Here is a 20,163-nt window from a genome sequence, read left to right as displayed (position 1 = left end):
ACAGTAGGCGCCGGGGCTGAGCATGCGCCATCGGCAGCAGCGCATGCTCAGTGGCGCGGATCGGGTTGGTGCGTGCGCGGGCGGCGCCTCGGCCTCTGTGAGCCCAGGGCCGCGCGGGGTCGCGCGGGCATGGCGGCCTCCCTGTGGATGGGGGACGTAAGTGAGCACGCACGGGTAGGGCAGGCAGAGGGTGCGCGGGCGGGGCTGCGGGCGGGGCGCGGGAGGGGGTGTGTGTGTGTGGGGAGGGGGGTAAGAGTCTGGGCTCCCCCCTGTGTGTGTGTGTGTGTGTGTGTGTGTGTGTGTGTGTGTGTGTGTGTGTGTGTGTGTGTGTGTGTGTGTAAGAGTCTGGGCTCCCCCCTCAGTTGGTCGTGCAGTCGAGCGCTCGCTTGGGGGATGGGAGGGAATTGGGTTCGAATCCCTGCCCTGGCTATTCTTTCCTAGTTATTTAACTTCTTAGGGCCTCAGCTTCCACCTCTGTAAAATGGGCTCTTGTGGGATTAGGTGCAAAAGGCTTTGGGGGGTTGCTACGTTCTGTCCTCATCCATCACGGATCATAGGGATGAGGGTGAAAGAGTGACCCTCCCCCCTAGATGTCATTCTGACAGTTACAAACTGTTGAGAGACAATACCTATGAAGCGCTTACTGTATACCGAATGGACCATTAAACAGCTACTGTATACCAGGCACTGCCCTAAGCGATTTAGGGGGCGGCCCCGAGACAAGAAAACCAAGCAGACCCTCCTCACAAGAGGTCTCCATTTCTGATGGGGAAGACCACACATAAAGGGGGAGGGGCTTGAGGGCAGGATCTTTAGCCTCATCAAAACTAAAGAAAAGGACTCTTGGGCTTTCTAGCCGAATCTAATGTAGAATTCGTTATTTGGTATTTAAAGCTCTCAAAAGCCTGGCGCTTCCTACCTTTCCTGGCCTTTTTCATTTGATTATCTTCCCTAAGGTGCAGGGGACACTGAACTACCTATTTGGACATTCCTTGTCTAGACTCCAGAACTTTGCAACTGGTTGTTCCCTAGTGCTAGAACGCTCTTCCTCCTCCCCTTCCATCCTTAGCTTCCCTAGCTTCTTTCAAGATCATGTAGTCCCACTGGTAGTGCGTACGTTATGATATTACCTTTCATTTAGGTGGTATATATCACGCATGTGCGTAGATATTTCATATGGTCTTCCCCACTAGAATGTGAACTTCTTGGCACATTTAATTTGGAAAGCAATTTGAAATTAATGCAAACAAAGGGACTAAAATGCATACCCTTAGATCTGGAGATTCTGCTACAAGGCTTATATACCAGGAAGTCCACTGATGAGAAGCCCGTACAAACACCAAAGAAGCCCTTTTTTTGTGTGTGTGGTAACAAAGAATTGGAAACAAATTAGTTGCATATAGATGAAAGAATGGGCTAAGCAAATCGTAGTCTCTGAATGTGACTGTGATACTAACAATTGAGAATGTGATGAATATACAGTTGACTTAGAAAATAGATCCAGGAACGATAATTTGAAAATTATTGGACTACCTGAAAACCATGATCAAAAAAAGAGCTTACTAGCTGTGTGACCCTGAGTACACAGTCATTTCACCCTCTTTGCCCTGCAAAATTAAATTAAATTAAATTTTTAAAAAAGAGCTTAGGGGCAGCTAGGTGGCCCTGGATTCAGTAGGACATGAGTTCAAATCTGGCCTTGGACACCTGACAATTACTAGCTGTGTGACCCTGGGCAAGTCGCTTAACTCCATTTGCCCCACAAAAAAAAAGAAAAAGTAAAGAAAAAAGAGAGCTTAGACATCATCCTCCACGAGATTTTTGGGGAAAATTGCCCTGATATTCTAGAAACAGAAGGTAAAATAGAAGTTTGAGAATGTGATGAATTGAAAAGCTACATGAACTGATGCAGTCAGTGAACAAACATTTATTTATTTTTTTTTTTGTTTTTGCAGGGCAATGAGGGTTAAGTGACTTGCCCAGGGTCACGCAGCTAGTAAGTGTCAAGTGTCTGAGGCTGGATTTGAACTCAGGTCCTCCTGAATCCAGGGCCCGTGCATTATCCACTGCTCCACCTAGCTGCCCCAGAATGAACATTTATTAAGTATGCTTGCTATGTGCCAGGCTAAGTGAAGGAATAAATGGAGCAGAGCCCCCCAAATTACAACAATATAAATGGAAAGAATCACCACCAAAAATGTTAAAATATTGTAAAATTTCAAAGCACAGACATGGCTTCAAAGAAGAGATGGGAAGGCACCCTTATCTCACCCCTTTGCAGAGGTAGAAGTTTCACAAACTTTGGGTATATTTGTAGATTATTTTTCTATGTATGAATCAGTTTTGCTGATTTTTTTTTCTTCAAAAATATCATTTGTTATATGGAATAGCTCTCTAGAAGGTTGAAGCAGTTTTTGGTGATATAAAAAAGAAAAGACCAAAATAAATATTATATTTTTAAAAGAATGTCAACTCTTCACAGGACTGTTTTTGCTTGTCTTTGTAGCTCCAGTTCTTAGCTTATAGTAAACACTTAATAAATGCTTGCTGATTGATCGATGGGTTGGTTGAATGTGCTGGGCTTTGGACTAGGTTGTGGGAGAGAAAGAACTCCTTTCTTCACAAGCTTACATTCAAATACAAAGCAATGTGGAAGAAGTTGGTAATGATGGGAAATTTAGAAGGGCCCCCTGTAGCTGGTGGTAGTGGGCCAAGCTTCAAAGAGAGGATAGGGCTTGAAGGTTTACAAACTGTTTTATAGGTTAGCTATTTCATTGAATTCTCACTCAAAACATTTACTTTTTCTCATGGCTCCTCAGCACAACCTGGGGAAGTACCAAAAGGTGGTATTATGCCTATTTTACAGATGAAGAAACTGAGGCAAAGAGCAGCTAGCATTCACTCACCTAGGGCCACACAGCTAGTAAGGGTTAGAAATGAGTTTCAGAAACAGATTTTCCTGCCCTGAAGTCTACTTGGCCTTGGAAGGTAGGTATTCCATGTATTATTTCTGTATTTCAAATAAGTAATATTCAGAGAAGCTGAACACCGATGGGTCCATGGCAGTCTTGAGTAAGGCAGGCATGGCCTCTTCCTGGCTACTGGGGGAGGGAGGAGGGTCATTTTCTGCTAGTTCCCATAATAATTCTGATTTTCTTACAGCTGGAACCCTACATGGATGAGAACTTTATCTCCAGAGCCTTTGCCACCATGGGAGAGACCGTTCTGAGTGTTAAAATCATCCGTAACCGGCTCACTGGGTACTGTATTTTCCAAACTGCTTCTTTTATCCCGAGGATTCTTTTGAAATGGTTCACTGATGCTCTCTACTCTTACATCCATATCACTTCCCAATCATTCTCCCTGGTAGAACTCTCCTTTGTAACAAATGAAAGGGGTCAGGATAATTAAATCAACATGGTGGTGGCTGAAAATGTATGTTGCCTTTCAACCCTGTAGTCCACCATTCTTCAAAGAGGCCAGAGAGGGGCAGCTAGATGGTGCAGTGGATAGAGCACCGGCCCTGGAGTCAGGAGTACCTGAGTTCAAATCCGGCTTCAGACATTTGACACTTACTGGCTGTGTGACCCTGGGCAAGTCACTTAACTCCCCATTGCCTCACCCAAAAAAAAAAAAAAAAAAGGCCAGAGGACACAAAGGCAGCCAGTAAACATCAGAGCTGGACTTGAACCCAGATCTTCTTGACTCAGGTCTAACCCTTTATGTGTACCAGGCTGTGTCTCAGTTTCAGTTATTATTTTTTATGGACTTTGTTTTTTCAGTTTTTAAAATTAAGAAAAATAAAACTCCCATTATAATATGTTGTGGAAAAACTTTATTATAATGTTTGAACCTAACCCTACTAAGAGACTAGACCTGCTGCTTGGAGATGAGTTCATGCTTTGGCCAAGTCCAAAAAAAAAATACCTCAATCCTAACTCTTAGTCTGTCACTTCTCTATCAGGAGGTGGCTAATGTTTCATCATGAATCCTCTGGAATTGTGGTGGGTCATTGTGTTGACCACAGTTTCTTTCTTTTTTTTTTTGCGGGGCAGTGGGGGTTAAGTGACTTGCCCAGGGTCACACAGCTAGCAAGTGTCAAGTGTCTGAGGCTGGATTTGAACTCAGGCACTCCTGAATCCAGGGCCGGTGCTCCATCCACTGTGCCACCTAGCCGCCCCCGTTGATCACAGTTTCTAAGCCTTTTAGAGTTCCTTGTCTCCATGATGTTGTTGTTGTAGTATAAACTGTTCTCCTGTTTCTGCCCACTTCTCTTTGCTTTAGTTCATACAAATCTTCCCAGGGGTTTCCCGAAACCATGCCCTTCATCATTTCTTATAGCACAGTAGTATTCCATCACAATCATATGCCTCAATGTATTCAGCCATTCCCCAGTTGATGGACATCCCTTTGGTTTCCAGTTCTTTGCCATTACAGAAAGAGCTTCTATAAAGATTTTTGGACATATGGGTCCTTTTCCTTTTTATTTGAGGTATAGACCTAGTCATGTACCGTTTCATAGCTGATTTGGGGCTTGGATCCACAGTGTTCTCCAGAATGGTCGGACCAATTCTTGGCTCCACCAACAGTCCAGGAATATCCCTGTTTTCCCACATAGCTCATCCAGCATTTGTCATTTTCCTTCTCTGTCAGATTTTCCAATCTTATGGGTATGAAGGGCTACCTCAGAGCTGCCTTAATTTGCCTTTCTCTAATTATTAGTGACTTAGTGCATTTCTTCATATGACTATTTTTTTCTTTTTTCCTTTTTTCTTTTGGTGAGGCATTTGGGGTTAAGTGACTTGCCCAGGGTCACACAGCTACTAAGTGTCAAGTGTCTGAGGCCAGATTTGAATTTGGTTCCTCTTGACTCCAGGGCCAGTGCTCTATCCACTGCACCACCTAGCTGCCCCCCTTCATATGACTATTGATAGCTTGGGTCTTTCTTCAGAAAACTGTCTGTTCATATCCTGTCACCTCTTATTTGTTTTTTGGTTTGTTTTTTTTTTTAGTGAGGCAGTTGGGGTTAAGTGACTTGCCCAGGGTCACACAGCTAGTAAGTATTAAGTGTCTGAGGCCGGATTTGAACTCAGGTACGCCTGACTCCAGGGCTGGTGCTCTATCCACTGCGCCACCTAGCTGCCCCTGTCACCTCTTTTATAATCCTAAGATCTTCAGGGACAGGGAACTCACTCACAAGTACATTAATTGTCAATAAATGTATTTTTAAAAGTCCGTCTTTATATCGAACTGCAATCTGCTTCTCTGTAGCTTCATAGGACTATAGATCCAGAGCTGGAGGGGACTTCAAAACATCTAGGTCAGTTCTCTCATTTTATTTTACCCCTGATTTTAGAAATGAGAAGACTGAGGCCTGGTTGGCTTAAATGACTTGCCCAAGGTAAAAAAGGTAGTATATATCAGAGGGGAGATTTGAACTCAGTTCTTCTGATTGCTCCCCTCCCAGAACCAGAACAGGGAGAAAGGGAACCCAGGTGAATAAGTCACTACTCTCTTTGGCCCTTAGTTTCCCTATCTATCAATTGAGGGCAATTCCTGAATTCCCTTCCAGTATTAAACTGAATGATTTATCCAGAACCATGTCCTTTTCAAAGCAGCTTTGCATAGGACTACGTAGTTAGAAGGCTGGTGGTGGTGCAGCAGAGAGAACATTGGGCTTGGAGTCAGGAAAACTTCAATTCAAATCCAGCCTCAGACACTTACTTGCTGTGTTACCCTGGGCAAGTCACTTAACCCTGTTTGCCTCAGTTCCCTCATCTGTAAAATGGGGATCATAAACAATAGCACCTACCCCCCCAAGGATATTGTGAGGATCAAATAAGACAATACTTGTAAAGTGCTTAGCATAGTGCCTGGCCCATAGTAGTTGCTTTATAAGTGTTAGCTATTTTTAGCTATTGCTATGTGACCCTGGGAAAATCATTTAACCACTGACTGGAGATTATGACAGCACCTACCTTGCAGGGTTCTTTTGAGGAAGGGACAGTACTGCTGCTGTCCATGCTGGCTAGACACACTTGGAGGCCTATGTTCTGTTCTGAGGGCCTCTTTTTTTTTATCATAAAAGTTTTTTATTATTTTCTAGTCACATGTAGAGATGATTTTCAACATTTGTTTTCCTAAGATTTCTAGTTTGAAATTTTTCTTGCTTCCTCCCCTCCCTCCCTCATCCCTAAGACAGCAAGCAATCTGATATAGGTTATGTAACTACAATCACATTATACATATTTTTTCATTAGTCATGCTGTGAAAGAAGAATCAGAGCAAAAAGGAAAAACCTCAAAAAAGCAAAACAAAAAGTAGAAATAGTATGGTTCAATCTGCATCCAGATTCCACAGTTCTGTTTTTCTGGATTTGGAGATCATTTTCCCTCATGAGTCCTTTGGAACTATCATGGACCATTGTATTGCTGAGAAGAGTCAAGTCTATCACAGTTGATCAACACACAATGTTGTTGATACTGTGTACAATGTTCTCTTGGTTCTGCTCATCTCACTCAGCATCAGTTCATGTAAGTCCTTCCAGGTTTCTCTGAAATCCTCCTGCTCATTGTTTCTTACAGCACAATAGTATTCTATTACATCCGTATACCATAACTTGTTCAGCCATTCCCCAGTTGAAGGGCAACCCCTCAATTTCCAATTCCTTGCCACCACAAAAAGAGCAGCTATAAATATTTTTGTACATGTGGGTCCTTTTCCCCTTTTTATGATCTCTTTGGGAAAAAGACCTAATAGTGGTATTGCTGGGTCAAAGGGCATGCACAGTTTTATAGGCCTTTGGGCATAGTTCCAAATTGCTCTCCACAATGGTTGGATCAGTTCCTGAGTGCCTCATTTGATGAAGGTATCTCGACCAGCTGAAGTTTATGCAAGGAAGGACGGCCATGATGGGTGTCAACTGGGGATCTTGCACAGGCGTCAGATGGGGATTACTGGAAGACTCGGGAATCATAATAACTATCGTTCAACATTTACAGGCAGGTGCTAGCAAAGAGGGATGAGCCTCGTTCTATTGGCTGCAGAGTACAGAACAAGGGACAGTTGGGCTTGGGACATAATCACTTCCTTCTCCCCACAAGTGATGGGCAATGGCTGAATCCATGACCTTGTGGTTGGGCTTGTTGTAGAAGATTCGTGATCGGGTCAGGATGGGTGAGATGAGCTTTGGGGGTCTTCTGGGCTCTGATCCTCTGCTGTTGGGAAATGATCTCCCCCATGATGACTGATTAAATTAGGACTTAGGGCTTATGGATGCCTTGGGAGCTAGAGAGTGTTCCATCATGTGGACCACCTGTGGAGGACCTTTATGTGATTTTGCTTTGCCATCCTGTCCCTTGGCATCGCCACCAACAATGCATGAGTATTGGTTATCTGTAGGTGAGAGGCAGTGACACCTGCAGCTACACCCCAGACACGCTGACTTGTGAGCAAATCTCTTCATACCCCATTGTTAGAGGTAGCTCCCCAAGATGAGAAGTTGCTGAACAGGCATTAATCTGCATGTGGTAGAGGGAGCTTTCTCACCTGGGGTCACTGTGATCACAGGTCTAATTCCTCTCCCTTTCCCATCCCCAGACCACTCTCACGGCATATCAGGAAGAGTTGAGTTAAATTCCAGTTCTGATGTGTCCTGCCTATGTTGACTCTAGGCCAGTCACTTCTCAGAGTCCCCAACAGCCCCTCGACTCTCTTACTTTGGTGAACCATTAGTTAATGATCGCCTTTGGTAGAGGCCACTGGGAGTTCCTACACCAGTCAAATTATGTAAGAGCAGAGGTCCAATGGGTAATACAGACCAATGGACCACCCAGTTTCCTTCCACAGGACTGTAGATTCAGAGCTTGAAGAGCCAATTTACAGATAGAGAAAGGGAGACCAGAGTCTCAGGGTCCCAGGGGTTTAAATTGCCACGCTGGGAGTTAATCCCAAATCCTCTGGCCACCTCAGTCTGGCCCTGTCCTGGGACACCTCCAACTGGGGCCTCCTCAGGGGTCACTAGGTCAGGAAATAAGCTTCTTGCCCTCATGCTGATCTTGCCTTCCTTTCTCTCCAGGATCCCTGCTGGCTATTGCTTTGTGGAATTTGCCGATCTGGCTACAGCTGAGAAGTGTTTGCACAAAATAAATGGAAAACCCCTTCCCGGAGCCACACCAGTAAGGACCATGAGTTTGTCATGGGCACCTGAGTGAGATGCTAGGTCCCAGGGTAGACATGACATGTGGGCCCAGAGGAGTTCACCTGCACACGGCCTGGTGCTTGAAGAGCACCTTGAGCATCTCATCCCCTCTGTGTGGGCCCTCTGCCCCCCAGGTGCATACCTGGTCCACCAGTGAGTAGATCAATTTTAAAGAGTGGCCTGAGGTCAGAGAGGTAAAGTGACTTGTCTGTGGCCCACAGTAAGTAAGTGTTTGAGGAGGGATGCGAGCCCAAGACCCCACAGTCCAGAACTTTTGTCCACTCCAGCATCCTCCAGTCTACCTGCAGCTCAGACCATAAGTGGTGATAGATGATAACTCGCCTTGTTGTAGGACATTGAGGAAGAGTTACCCATCCACAATCTGTTTATTCCCCACAGCAACCCTGTAGGGTAGGGGGTGCAAGTGTTATTATTCCCATTTTACAGATGATGAACTGAGGCTCAGAGAGGTTTACTGACTTGCCTAAGGTCACCTAGCTTGTAAGTGGTGGAGCTGGAACTTGAACCCAGCTCTCCTGACTCCCCAGTCCAGGGTTCTTTCCACTGCACCACCCCACGCTGTACCAAGTTGGCACACCAGTGAGTACATCCATGGTTATTTCATGCCTCTTCTGAACGTTGTTTGGCCCTAGAGTGACCCTCTCCTGACCCTCCCCTGTTGTTTCAGGCAAAACGTTTTAAACTGAACTACGCCACTTATGGGAAACAACCAGATAACAGGTGAGTCCAGGGAAGGGCTGCTCCCTGTTCTAGTAGCCATGGTGCACCAGCCATAGCCATGGATGCTGGGGCCTGGCCTGCTGGGCCAAGCCTTTGGCAGCGTTGGAAGCATACCCAGAAAGGACCCCAAAGCCTTGTGTGGCTCAGCCTCCCGGGACATCCAGCCAGAACCGTGTCCAGTCCCCATCTCGTCTTGTTTTCTCAAGCTTGTCAGCATCTTTGTCTTCTTTAAAGTTGTGGTCCCTGTCTTCTTTTTGTGTCCTTTCCCCCCAACACACACACACACACACACACACACACACGCACACGACACATACATGCACACACGGGGCACACACATGCACATACATGCACACACACAGAATATTTTTGTTTTAGCAGGGGGTGGGTAAGGGAGTGGATAAGACTGCCTCTTTCTCAGTGTAAGTTTTAGAGGGGGCTGTAGCTCCCAGAACTCCTCCCGGGCTCAGGACGCCCCAGTTACACTTTGGTGGAACCCTGCAAAGTTATCCCTAAAAACCCTGTTTTCCGTGGGGTTTGCAGACCCACACCATGAGGGGGTGATTGCTCTGACTGTGAATCTCCACAGTGCGGGGGGGGGGGGGGGGGCGGGGGCTTGGTAACCAGGAGGATTCTCAGAAGATGGAGGCTTCCCTCCAGGCCCAGGAAGAGGGCCTGATTCACTGGAGTGAATTAGGTAGACAGGACTCTCCTGAGCACTTGTCTGCCCTTGGTCTCTGACCCGTGCCCTTCTCTCTCCCTTCCTCAGCCCCGAGTACTCGCTCTTCGTAAGGGACCTCAGCCCGGACGTGGATGACGGCATGCTCTATGAGTTCTTTGTTAAAGTCTACCCCTCGTGTCGAGGAGGCAAGGTGGTCCTGGACCAGGCAGGGATCTCAAAGTAAGGCTTTCGGCCACCCCTCCCCCTCCCTGTCCCTGTGTCTTCCCCGTTCAGAACAGCTGTCAGAACATGTGAGAGACATGCTTAGGGGGAGTAAGGGCCAGATGGACACTGGTGCCTTCACAGAGGACCTTCAGCCCCTCACTTGACTAATCCAAGAAGGAGAGAAATATGATTCCTAGAACCCAAGGGTGACTACAAGGCTCCAAGGGCTTTTGTAGATGTAATTTCCTACTTGCTTTGTTGAGCTTAAATAAATGACACAAAATGTCAGAGCTGAGAGGGCCCCTAAAACCCAGAATTTCAGAGCTGGGAGGGCCCTTGGAACACAGAATGTCAGGTCTGGGAGGGCCCCTAGAACCCAGAATTTCAGGTCTGGGAGGGCCCCTAGAACCCAGAATTTCAGAGCTGGGAGGGCCCCTAGAACCCAGAATTTCAGGTCTGGGAGGGCCCTTGGAACACAGAATGTCAGAGCTGGGAGGGACCTTTGAGGTTGTCTAGTCTCAGGTCTTCATTTTAGAGGAGGAAGAGGGTAAGTGACTTCCTCAGCGTCACACAATGAGCCAACAGGACTATGTTTCTTGGCTCCCAGTCCAGGCTTATTGGCCTTTGTTGCTGCTGTCCTGTCCCCCTTCATCTTCCAAAGGCCAGACCAGGACACCACTCCCAGAGTGTGCTGAGGTGGTAGGAGAATCACCCTGACTCTTTCCATGTATAGGATTGAGCATTGATGTCACTGTTTTTCTCAGGAGCTAAGAGAGCTTCATGCCAGCTCCTTCGTTTTCACTGTTTCACTCTTAAGGAGAGGCAAACATTTATCCCTGATACAGACAGGGAAAATGCAAGTGGAAGAAGTTGCTGCAGGTTCAGGTTTTCACCCCTTCCTTGGTGGCGGAAGGGGATTCACATGCAGGTCTTCTGGTGAAGGTGTGCAACACCCATTGGATGTGGATGTACAAGGGCAGGTGCCTGACAAATTGTGTCTTGCCTCTAGACTTCAGCTCCCTTGTCTTTAAAGGAAGGAAGATGTTTGGTCTCTTCACTTTCTATGATGCTGCATCTTCTGCTTTTGCTGAGCCTGTCATTTACCAATTACGGGCCTCAGTTTCCCCTCTGAAAATGATTGATAGTAGACCGCAGTTCCTTTGTGGGGATAATTCTGGAGTAGGTTTAAAAGCCCACAGTAAGAAAGTTCTGAACAGAGAGAGGGTCAGCTCTGTTCACATGGCCTGTGTTGGGCTGTGGAATTCTTCAGCATGTGAAACACCCCTTCATTTTGAACATTCATCCTCCCAGCTCTGGCCGCTCACACCAAAGTGGGGCTTTATAGGACAAAGAGGATGCAAGGCATCAGGGCTTACATTTGAATTCTCAAAGAAATCTTTCCCGAGGTGACCCACAATCCTGGCCCTTGCCCTTAGAGTCATTTTTGCCATGCACCCTTGGGGTCCTCCTTTTCTGGTGGGCTTCCATGTCCTGAATGGGCAACATGAGCTTGAGAGCCAGCTCAGTGAGTCCTGAGCGCTTGTAGCCTGAGGCCAAAGAGGACCACCAGACCTCAGTGTCCATCTGTCTGCCCTCAGGGTTGTCATGCAGACCTATGTACACAGCTTGAACTTCAGTTTCCCTAAGGACATTTTCACTTGGGGTACAGCAGTTGCTTCTGGTATTAGAGATTCCCCCACAGGCTCAGATTCAACAGTACATTTGGTATGGTGGCCATAGAGAACATTTCTAGAATAGGATATTCTCTCCCTAGCTCCTCCTTTATTTATTCAGTGAGAATGTGAGTACCTCATCCTGTGTTGGGCCTTGTGGGAACACAGAGAAGCATAAGGTATTTGAAATGGCTAAATAAATTCCAGTCTAGAGGAAAGGAAATGTCACAAGGCAGGCTGTGACGCAGGGCTGGGGACCTAGCATTGTGAGGTCAGAGGGGAGCTGAGAGCCCCTCAGCCAGAAGCCAGGAAAGCTCCTTGGAGAGCTAGGGTTTGGACTTGGCCTTGAAGGTTGGGGAAACTTTGACTAGGAATGTGGGCAGGGGCCCTTCCAGGGGCAGCGACATGCAGAGGTAGATATGTGGCCAACTGGCCAGTGGGGGCCAGGCTAGGAGCAGAGCATTATGGGAGCCCCAGCTCAGGAATCCGCTTCCCTGCGAGGACCCAAACGTGGCCACCTGTGACTCAGTAGGGGCTTCTTTTTGCAGGGGTTATGGCTTCGTGAAGTTCACAGATGAGCTGGAACAGAAGCGGGCCCTGACGGAGTGCCAAGGGGCAGTGGGGCTGGGCTCAAAGCCAGTGCGCCTGAGTGTGGCTATTCCCAAGGCGTAAGTCCTGGGCCTGTGAATGGGGTTGGGGGGAATCCATGACATTCCTGCCCCTGGATTCTACATCTCTTTGGTTACCCTCTGAGCCAGAAGGAACCTCTATGGTCATTTAGACTGTTTAGACCCTCCTTTGTAAATGAGGTCACACACATAGTAAGTGGCAGCACCCAGATTTGAACCCAGGCCCTGCAAAGCCAAAGTTGACCCTCCTTTCACAGCACCCCACACCCTGCTGTCTGTCAGGGTCTCCCCTTCCTACTTCCCTGCTCCACAAGGAGTGTCTGCCTCCACTCAAGGCCTATATGAATACCAGAAGCTCAAAACCCTAACTCTTCAAAACCAACCATAGATTTGGTGGTGGGCACTTGAGCCTAGGTTTTTGAAGGAGACAGGATCCTGTCGCTCAGCCCTTCAAACCACACTAACCTTCCTGCCTAGATCCCAGTCATCCCCTCCTTCTTTCCTTCTCCTCCCCACCAGGGGTTTGTAGGCAGCAGTGCAGGAGGGTACTTTGGTCCCCTGCATCTCCCCCAGCCTCAGGTGGTAGATAGAGAGTGGGGGCAGGGGGCTGCCTTCCTTCCCAGGCATTTGTTTCTGTCTTCACTGGCACCGATTCCCAGAGCCGACTGAGCTGGAGGAATGGCGTGAAAGGATGAGCAGTTACCCAGGATCCATCCCTCACCACTGTGTTACCATGGGCAAGTCGCCTCCTTCATCTGCGGAGTGAAAGGGTTGGCCCAGATGACCTGGGAGGCTCTTTAGAGAGGAGGTCAGGCCAGCCCCTGTGCTGGCCAGTGGCTCCCTGAGGTTCTGGCTGGCTCAGAACAGGGGGACATGATGACAGACTCTTGTCAGCTTCCTTTTGTCCATTGGCTCTGCCCTAAGGAACAGAGTGAAGCCCATGGAGTACAGCCAGATGTACAGCTATAGCCTCAACCAGTATTATCAGCAGTACCAGAACTACTACGCACAGTGGGGCTACGACCAGAACACCGGCAGCTACAGCTACAGTTACCCCCAGTATGGCTACACCCAGAGCACCATGCAGGTACCTCTGCCTTGGCAAACCCAGCTTGGCTGGCGGGGGGGGCGGGTAGGAAAGGAGCTAGAGAGGGAGTGGGCCACGTCAGACCTGCCCTGGGTGGGGGGCGGAGAACAGGTCTGGGGAAACATGGGGAAGCAAAAAGGGAGGGGGACATGGCGTCTTTAATTAAGAATGGTTCAGGGGGGCAGCTAGGTGGCGCAGTGGATAAAGCACCGGCCCTGAATTCAGGAGTTCCTGAGTTCAAATCCGGTCTCGGACACTTGACACTTACTAGCTGTGTGACCCTGGGCAAGTCAATTAACCCCCATTGCCCCGCAAAAAAAAAAAAAAAAAAAGTGGTTCAGGACAGACTTTGGGGAGGTGAGAAAAGAGTATCTTGTTCTCTTCCTGGTGATCACATAGGCCCTCTGTATTATGCGATTGTCTTCATTTCCTTTTCATTGGCAACATAAATTTGTGCAAAAGTGGACACTTTGGAGTGGACATTTTCAAAAGAAGTAGTGTTGGGGATGAGGTCCAAAGGGCCCCCTGGTGCTGGAGAGCCAGCCCTCTTTAGCAGTGGCTGTGGAATCCTGGCTGCCCTCACACGCCTCTCCCCTCTCTCTTCGGCAGACATATGAAGAAGTCGGTGACGATGCGTTGGAAGGTAAGGTGCTTCCTTCCCATTCTGAGAAGCTTGTCCTTCCCTGGCTGAGGCCCCTAAAGGGACCTGGCTCTGCTCCTACCTCAGTTCCACCATCCTACTTTCCTGTTCTCCAAAGCCAAGTTAAAAAATCTAACTGTGAGTCAGAATTTGAACCCAGGTTTCACCACTCTGGAGCCCCAGTTGTCATCCCTAGACTGTGTTACCCCTTCAGTGGTGGGCAGCTAAGGGAACGGAACAGCCAGAGATGCATTTGTACTTTCCTGGGGCTGTGTTAATCCCAAGAGCTGAGAATACACAAGCATTTCAAGGTCTCTTTTTCTGGACACAGCTTCTGTGGCTGCCCCTAGCTGGACTCTGAGAAGGCCAAACTCATAACTCTCTGGGCTCCCCAGGCCTCTCCCCACCTGCCTGACTGTTAGAGAGAAGTTTCCCAGATAGCTCCAGCAAAAACATAACCAAATACCACCAAAACAGCGACAAGGGCTGATAGTGTATTCAGCATTCCTCTGAGGTGACACCCCCACCTCTCTACCCCTCACAGGGGGGAAGTGTAAGATTTGTCATTATAGCTACTCAGTCTTGAACTGCCTTTCAGTGGTTGGTTTTTTTGTTTTTGTTTTTTGTTGAGGCAATTGGGGTTAAGTGACTTGCCCAGGGTCACACAGCTAGTATAAGTGTTAAGTGTCTGAGGCCGGATTTGAACTCAGGTCCTCCTGAATCCAGGGCTCTACCCACTGCGCCACCTAGCTGCCCCTTGTTTTTTTTTAACTTAACATTATTATCTCCTCTGCTCTGAGGTCCGACCTCTGTCCCTTTCATTCACATATAGCTAGTGTGCCCTGAGCTCCTACCACTGGGCTTGCCTGCCTTCTGCATATTTACACACATATTTATATTTAGTAAACATTTTTATTTAAAGTGTTTGAGTTCTTAATTCTATCCCTTCTTCTCTCCTTCCCCTACCCCTTCCTAAGGCAGTAAGCAATCAGATATAGGTTTTACATGTGTAATTATGTAAAACATTTCCATATTAATCATTTTATATTAGAAGAAAGGAAGTGAAAAATAGCATGCTTCAGTCTGTAGTCAGTCAATATCAGTTTGTTCTTTGGAGCTGGATAGTATGCTTCATCATCTGGGGTTGTTTTGTGTCATAGTACTGCTGAGAATAGTTGTCAAACAGTACTGCTGTCTCTTGTGCACAACATTCTCTTGGTTCTGCTCACTTCACTATACATTAGTTCATACGAGTCTTTCCAGGCCTTTCTGAAATCATCCTGCTTGTCATTTCTTATAGTACAATAATATTCCATCACCATCATATATGCCACAGCCTGTTTGCATTCCCCAATTGATGGGCATTCCAATTCTAAGCCACCAACAAAAAGAGCTGCTATAAATATTTCTGCACAAATAGGTCTTTTTCTCTTTTGGGGGGATGTTTTTGGGATATAAACCTAGCAGTGGTATTGCTGGATTAAAGGGTATGCACAGTTCTATAGCCCTTTGGGCATAGTTCCAAATTGCTCTCCCCTTTCTTTATTGTTAGCATGGTACTTAGCCTACTTACCTTTCTTCATGGGATCCTGCTGTGTACAGCCTAGTAAGTGGCTGGTGCAATGGACAGAACATGTGGGCGAGTCAGGAAGACTAGAATTCAAATCCAGCCTCAGACACTAACCCTGGGCAAGGAAGGTACTTAACCTGAAACCTGACTGCCTTATGCCTGGTCCATACTGACATGCTTTTCTTCCTCTAACTGTCCAGACCCAACTCCCCAGCTGGATGTGAATGAAGCCAACAAGGAGTTCATGGAACAGAGTGAGGAGCTTTATGACGCTATGATGAATTGTCACTGGCAGCCTTTGGACACAGTTTCCTCAGAGATCCCCCCTGTGATGTAGCTGGGCTGAGCTCACAGCTCAGGGCCTCTGCAAGACTATGGGAAGAGGGCCTGGGTAACAGTGGAAACTTTTAACCTTTTTGAAATGTAATTTATACAATTTTAATAATTAAATATTTGCTCCAATAGCAGATTCCTTATGCTTTTTTTTTTGGTTTTTCGTTTTATGAGGCAATGGGGGTTAAGTGACTTGCCCAGGGTCACACAGCTAGTAAAACCAGGGCAGTGCTCTATCCACCATTGTGCCACCTAGCTGCCCGTGCTCTTTTTAAAATATTCCAACTAGGTGGTGCAGTGGAGAGAAAACAGCTCTGGAATCAGGAGGACAGGAGTTCAAATCCAGCCTCAGACACTTAATAGCTGTTGTGACCCCAGGCAAGTCACCATTCAATAAGTTATACCTGAGTTGTCAAGGATGTTTTTATCCTATTCCTCCCTTACATCTTTACTGCAGGTGTGACAGTGGGGGTTAAGTGACTTGCCCGGGGTCACACAGCCAGAAATGTGTGAGGTTGCTTTTGAACTCAGGTCCTCCTGAATCCAGGGCCAGTGCTTTAGCCACTGCACCACCTAGCTCTCCCATCTTTGCTTGATGAGCCATGCTGGTGCTTTTGTTAGAATGTCAGCCCAAGCTCAGCTTGGTTTTGTTTGTGTGCTCCCCCCACCCAATGTTTGGTTTTATCTATCCATGGACTCCTGTGAGTATACACATCTACACATTTGCTAGGAGGTAGGTGGGCTCTTCTACCATCCTAGCTGTGCTTAAGTACCTGGGTGGAACCCTGTTATATCACTCTATATACATAGCTCTATATAGGGGCAATGAACTAAAGAGGTCCTTATGAGCCCAGAGGGGAGATGTGGGCAAGGGGAGATGCACCTCCAGGTCACACTGACTTTGCATAAATTATGTCATACTTTTGCAGTTATGCAGAACTAGGAGGTGGAGGAGGCATATTTTATTTTATGGAGCAATGGGGTTAAGTGACTTGCCCAGTGTCTGAGGCCGGATTTGAACCCAGGGCTCATGCTTTATCCACTGCACCTAGTAGCCCCATTGGAGGAGGCATATTTAAGCCTTAAATGACTGGATTTCCTGGGACAAAGGCTAGTAAGAAATAGGTGAATAAATAAGGGTACTTGGATATAACTACTACCAGGTAAATTATGTTTTGAGCATTCCCCCCAATAGACTCCAAGGAGCTGTGAAAAATTGAACAAAAGATACCAGAGACTCTCCCCCAAACCAGTGGCCAGCTTTCCTTGTTTCACTGGAAAAAAATTGATCACACATTTAATTTTTCTATTTTTTTATTGATGCCTTCTCCCATTTAGCAAAAGACAAAGTATGAATGTACAAGTCATATACACATTCAAACCCAATGTGATGAGTCAGCCTCTCCTGAAAAACTCAGGAACTTTTTTATAGCTAACATTCATCAGGAATAAATGTAGATTGTACATCAACACCACCTCTCCGTGTAAAGATCAAGCAGGCAGCTTCTGTGGGGAAGAAAAAGCACAAGCATCAATCAGGCAGCTCTTCACTGGATCCAACCTCTTGGGTAAATTGCCTTTGTGCCTGGTCTCAGTCCCATATCCGCAAGTGTCATCCAAATCATGTCCACCATTGAGATTCATCCTTGACCAGTCAGTTTACACTCCAATTGGGTTCCTCCCTCCCTCCCAATCTGGGCAGAATCCAAGGGGCCTACAGGCCTCCTTATACACTGCCTTGGGGGTCAGCACAGGGCACACATAACCATGTCTGACACCAGAACTTCGTCATTGTGAGAGCAAATGCACCATGGGATTATACATTAGGACCACAGGATCAGCTCCAGCTTCCCTTCCTGGTCCGATTCCCCAGTGACTTGAAACTCACCTGATAAAACTCGATCAACCCAAAGGCAAGCAGCTGAAGTGCTCAAGATTCACATTTTGGCACTAAGGGGGAAAAAAGAAATCAGTGAAATCCAAGCATGAAGCACCAGACTTAGTCCCTGAAAGTTCAGGCCCAGGCAGCAAGAGAAGCAAAGCTACTGCAGTGAATGGAGCATCCCCCATGAGGCAGTGACAGACTCTGTCTGACTCAGTTCTATAAAGTCCCATCCCCACCCTTCTCTCCCTGTACATGTGTTTGTGAATATAGGAAAGTTGAGTGGCAGCTACAGATACAAGGTGACCTGAGCTGTCAAAGTCTTTCCAGCATTCTCTCGCATGTAGTTGGAGACCCTGTGGCTACTTCAAGCCACAGCCCTTGATGAGCCATGCTGGTGCTTTTGTTAGAATGTCAGCCCAAGCTCAGCTTGGTTTTGTTTGTGTGCTCCCCCCACCCAATGTTTGGTTTTATCTATCCATGGATTCCTGTGAGTATACATCACATTTACACATTTGCTAGGAGGTAGGTGGGCTCTACCATCCTAGCCATGCTTTTAATATCTTAAGTGCCTGGGTGGAACCCTGTTACATCACTCTATATACATAGATCTATATAGAGGCAATGAACCAAAGAGGTCCTTATGAGCCCAGAGGGGAGATGTGGGCACGGGGAGATGCACCTCCAGGTCATACTAATTTTGCATAAATTATCTATTTACTTACGGGTACAAACTGTATCTCTCCCAGTGAAATATACTGTATCCTAGTACCTGTTTCAAATGTTTGCTGGTATCAGGTTTCTGAACTCTACCCACTACTCACAAAAAATCTTAATGATACCTGTAACCAGATGCTGGGCACCAGTCAGGAGGTTAAGCTCATCACCCACTCCACTCACCAGCTATGGTAAGCACAGGCCAATCAGATCACTTCAGCTCATGTTGTGTATCAGGTGTTCCTGGACAAGAGGTGAAAATACAATTTCTGAGCATGAAAAGAGGTCCAGTAAAGGGTCTTCCAATAAATAACTGCACCACCAATCCCTATGCTCTGTGGAAAAAGCTGGATTCAAGAGGCAAGTCACTTGATCTCCCTACTCTTGAGCCTCAGTTTCCTGATCTGGAAATGAAGTTAATATGCGTGTAGGAGGTACTTCAATTCACTGCTATCACCTTCAAAAGGGATGTTGTACATAAAATTCTTCAATACCCTCCATCGCCTTATACCCAACCTTATCTGTATCAAAGCTGCTCTTCTGCGAGGATGGTCAATGGCCAACACCAACAGATGGGTGCAGGTCACAGGCAGCTTGTCTTTTCCCATAATGTTGCGGTTCTATTACAGTGTTAAATAGAACAGCGACCGTCGGGAAACTGTCACTCTGGGCTCCTTTTTGACTGCAACAGCTACAGGAAGAACTGCTGCAGCTTCGATAAGGGCCCCGGGCTGCAGTTAGTGAGATAGGGAAGTCTGGTTTCACACAGGCCAACACCAAGGGCTCCCTCGTGGCCACAGGCCAGCAGAGCAAAGCAGAGGCTTGCCTTCCCCGTTCCCCCCAAAAAAGCTCCCCAGGGGATCTACTCCCCCCAATAAGGCCCCATCCCGGTTAGTCACCCCAAACCAAAGGGGCTTGGGGCTCAAGGGCTACCTCTCCCACTGACTAATCGCACTCAGCCCAATTCCAGACACTAGCCTGACCCTCCCATGCTAAACAGCAGTGCTGTAGGGTCTTGAAAAGTCAATAGGACCCCCGAATTTTATGAAGGGAAGAGAACCCAGCTCTCTTAAGAGGTCCAGATCTGGTCCCCTCCAGCCCTCCCCTCCTCCCACGTAAGGGCCAGAAAGGAAGCCCCTTGGCCCAGACCCCAGGAATCTGAAGGGAGAGCCCTGGAATCGTATTATGTTCCTTCTCTAGAGATCAGAATCATGTTGAAATTGGGGGGAGGCGCAAAAATTGTGTAAAGGCTCCTTCCAGGAGTCTCATCCACTGTAGCGTGGATTTAAAGCTACAAGCCTACCAGGCCCACAAGTTAGCTTACTTGCTGGGAGTCAAAATTGACTCTGCTAAAAAGGAGGGGGGGCCCCAAACCCCACCTGTTTTCAAATGACTCAGTTGAAAGTTCCCCAAACCACGTGCAGAGCTGGACAGAGGTAGCCCGCGGCTCGGTCTAACCCTTCTCTGACCCTGGGACCGAGGCCTACTCACCTCTACGGACACCGAAAGGAGGCCTTGCCCGTTCCTCCCGGGACACCGAGTTCGGGTCACGTGCGTATGAGGTTTCGGAGGCGCCGTGCAGCTCCCTCATCGCGCATGCCCAGTGTGCATCGCACCCACCTAAGCCTCGCTCTCTGCAACCAGGCAGGCCGCTCTTCCGGTCAAGGATTCTCCATCATGCAGATCGGTGAGGCCTTGCGGAGCCATCAGGCTGGAGGGCTCCACTGTGGTTGTGCAGAAATCAGAGGACGGATTCAGACAGCTGGTCACGTAGCGTGTAGAAAAAGGAAGAGCTGACGACAGGA

At 47.4% G+C, this 20,163-nt stretch overlaps 1 protein-coding gene, 1 long non-coding RNA gene and 3 other non-coding genes across 7 annotated transcripts; 1 reads left to right on the top strand and 4 right to left on the bottom strand.

Moving 5' to 3' along the window:
• Window positions 1–15,890, top strand: LOC122751733 (tRNA selenocysteine 1 associated protein 1). 3 transcript variants are annotated; one of them, XM_043998882.1, is made up of 9 exons: window positions 1–156; window positions 3,163–3,260; window positions 8,078–8,177; window positions 8,889–8,941; window positions 9,711–9,842; window positions 12,049–12,168; window positions 13,060–13,216; window positions 13,826–13,859; window positions 15,627–15,890. In XM_043998882.1, exons 1-9 carry the CDS (start codon window positions 130–132, stop codon window positions 15,761–15,763), a joined length of 858 nt encoding a protein of 285 aa, XP_043854817.1. In that variant the 5' UTR covers window positions 1–129; the 3' UTR covers window positions 15,764–15,890. The 3 variants fall into 3 exon arrangements, with proteins under 3 accessions (XP_043854817.1, XP_043854816.1, XP_043854818.1); XM_043998881.1 differs by having other exon boundaries at window positions 2–156; window positions 13,054–13,216; XM_043998883.1 differs by having other exon boundaries at window positions 111–160; window positions 13,054–13,216.
• Window positions 15,891–17,055: 1,165 nt separating this feature from the next.
• Window positions 17,056–20,163, bottom strand: LOC122745721. Its single transcript, XR_006355482.1, has 4 exons — window positions 19,850–20,163; window positions 18,484–18,601; window positions 17,648–17,709; window positions 17,056–17,265 (listed from the first exon to the last, which is right to left on the bottom strand). It is a non-coding gene; the product is annotated as an uncharacterized LOC122745721 (long non-coding RNA).
• LOC122752409 lies at window positions 17,343–17,414 on the bottom strand. The gene has a single exon (XR_006356154.1). It is a non-coding gene; the product is annotated as a small nucleolar RNA SNORD99 (small nucleolar RNA).
• LOC122752378 lies at window positions 17,907–18,038 on the bottom strand. Its single transcript, XR_006356128.1, has one exon. It is a non-coding gene; the product is annotated as a small nucleolar RNA SNORA44 (small nucleolar RNA).
• On the bottom strand, window positions 18,951–19,087 carry LOC122752360. Its single transcript, XR_006356113.1, has one exon. It is a non-coding gene; the product is annotated as a small nucleolar RNA SNORA16B/SNORA16A family (small nucleolar RNA).

Source organism: Dromiciops gliroides, chromosome 3, assembly GCF_019393635.1.
Source record: "Dromiciops gliroides isolate mDroGli1 chromosome 3, mDroGli1.pri, whole genome shotgun sequence".
In the NCBI taxonomy this organism is placed as follows: Eukaryota; Metazoa; Chordata; class Mammalia; order Microbiotheria; family Microbiotheriidae; genus Dromiciops; species Dromiciops gliroides.
The sequence above is the reverse complement of the archived record's forward strand: the minus strand, read 5'-3'. Positions and strand labels throughout refer to the sequence as shown.

Excerpts from the sequence above, each read along its gene's own strand:
- LOC122751733 (XM_043998881.1), top strand. The coding sequence starts at position 130 with ATGGCGGCCTCCCTGTGGATGGGGGAC. Across the intron at positions 8,178-8,888 it reads CCCTTCCCGGAGCCACACCA|GCAAAACGTTTTAAACTGAA; the intron begins GTAAGGACCATG and ends CTGTTGTTTCAG. Across the intron at positions 13,217-13,825 it reads ACACCCAGAGCACCATGCAG|ACATATGAAGAAGTCGGTGA; the intron begins GTACCTCTGCCT and ends TCTCTTCGGCAG.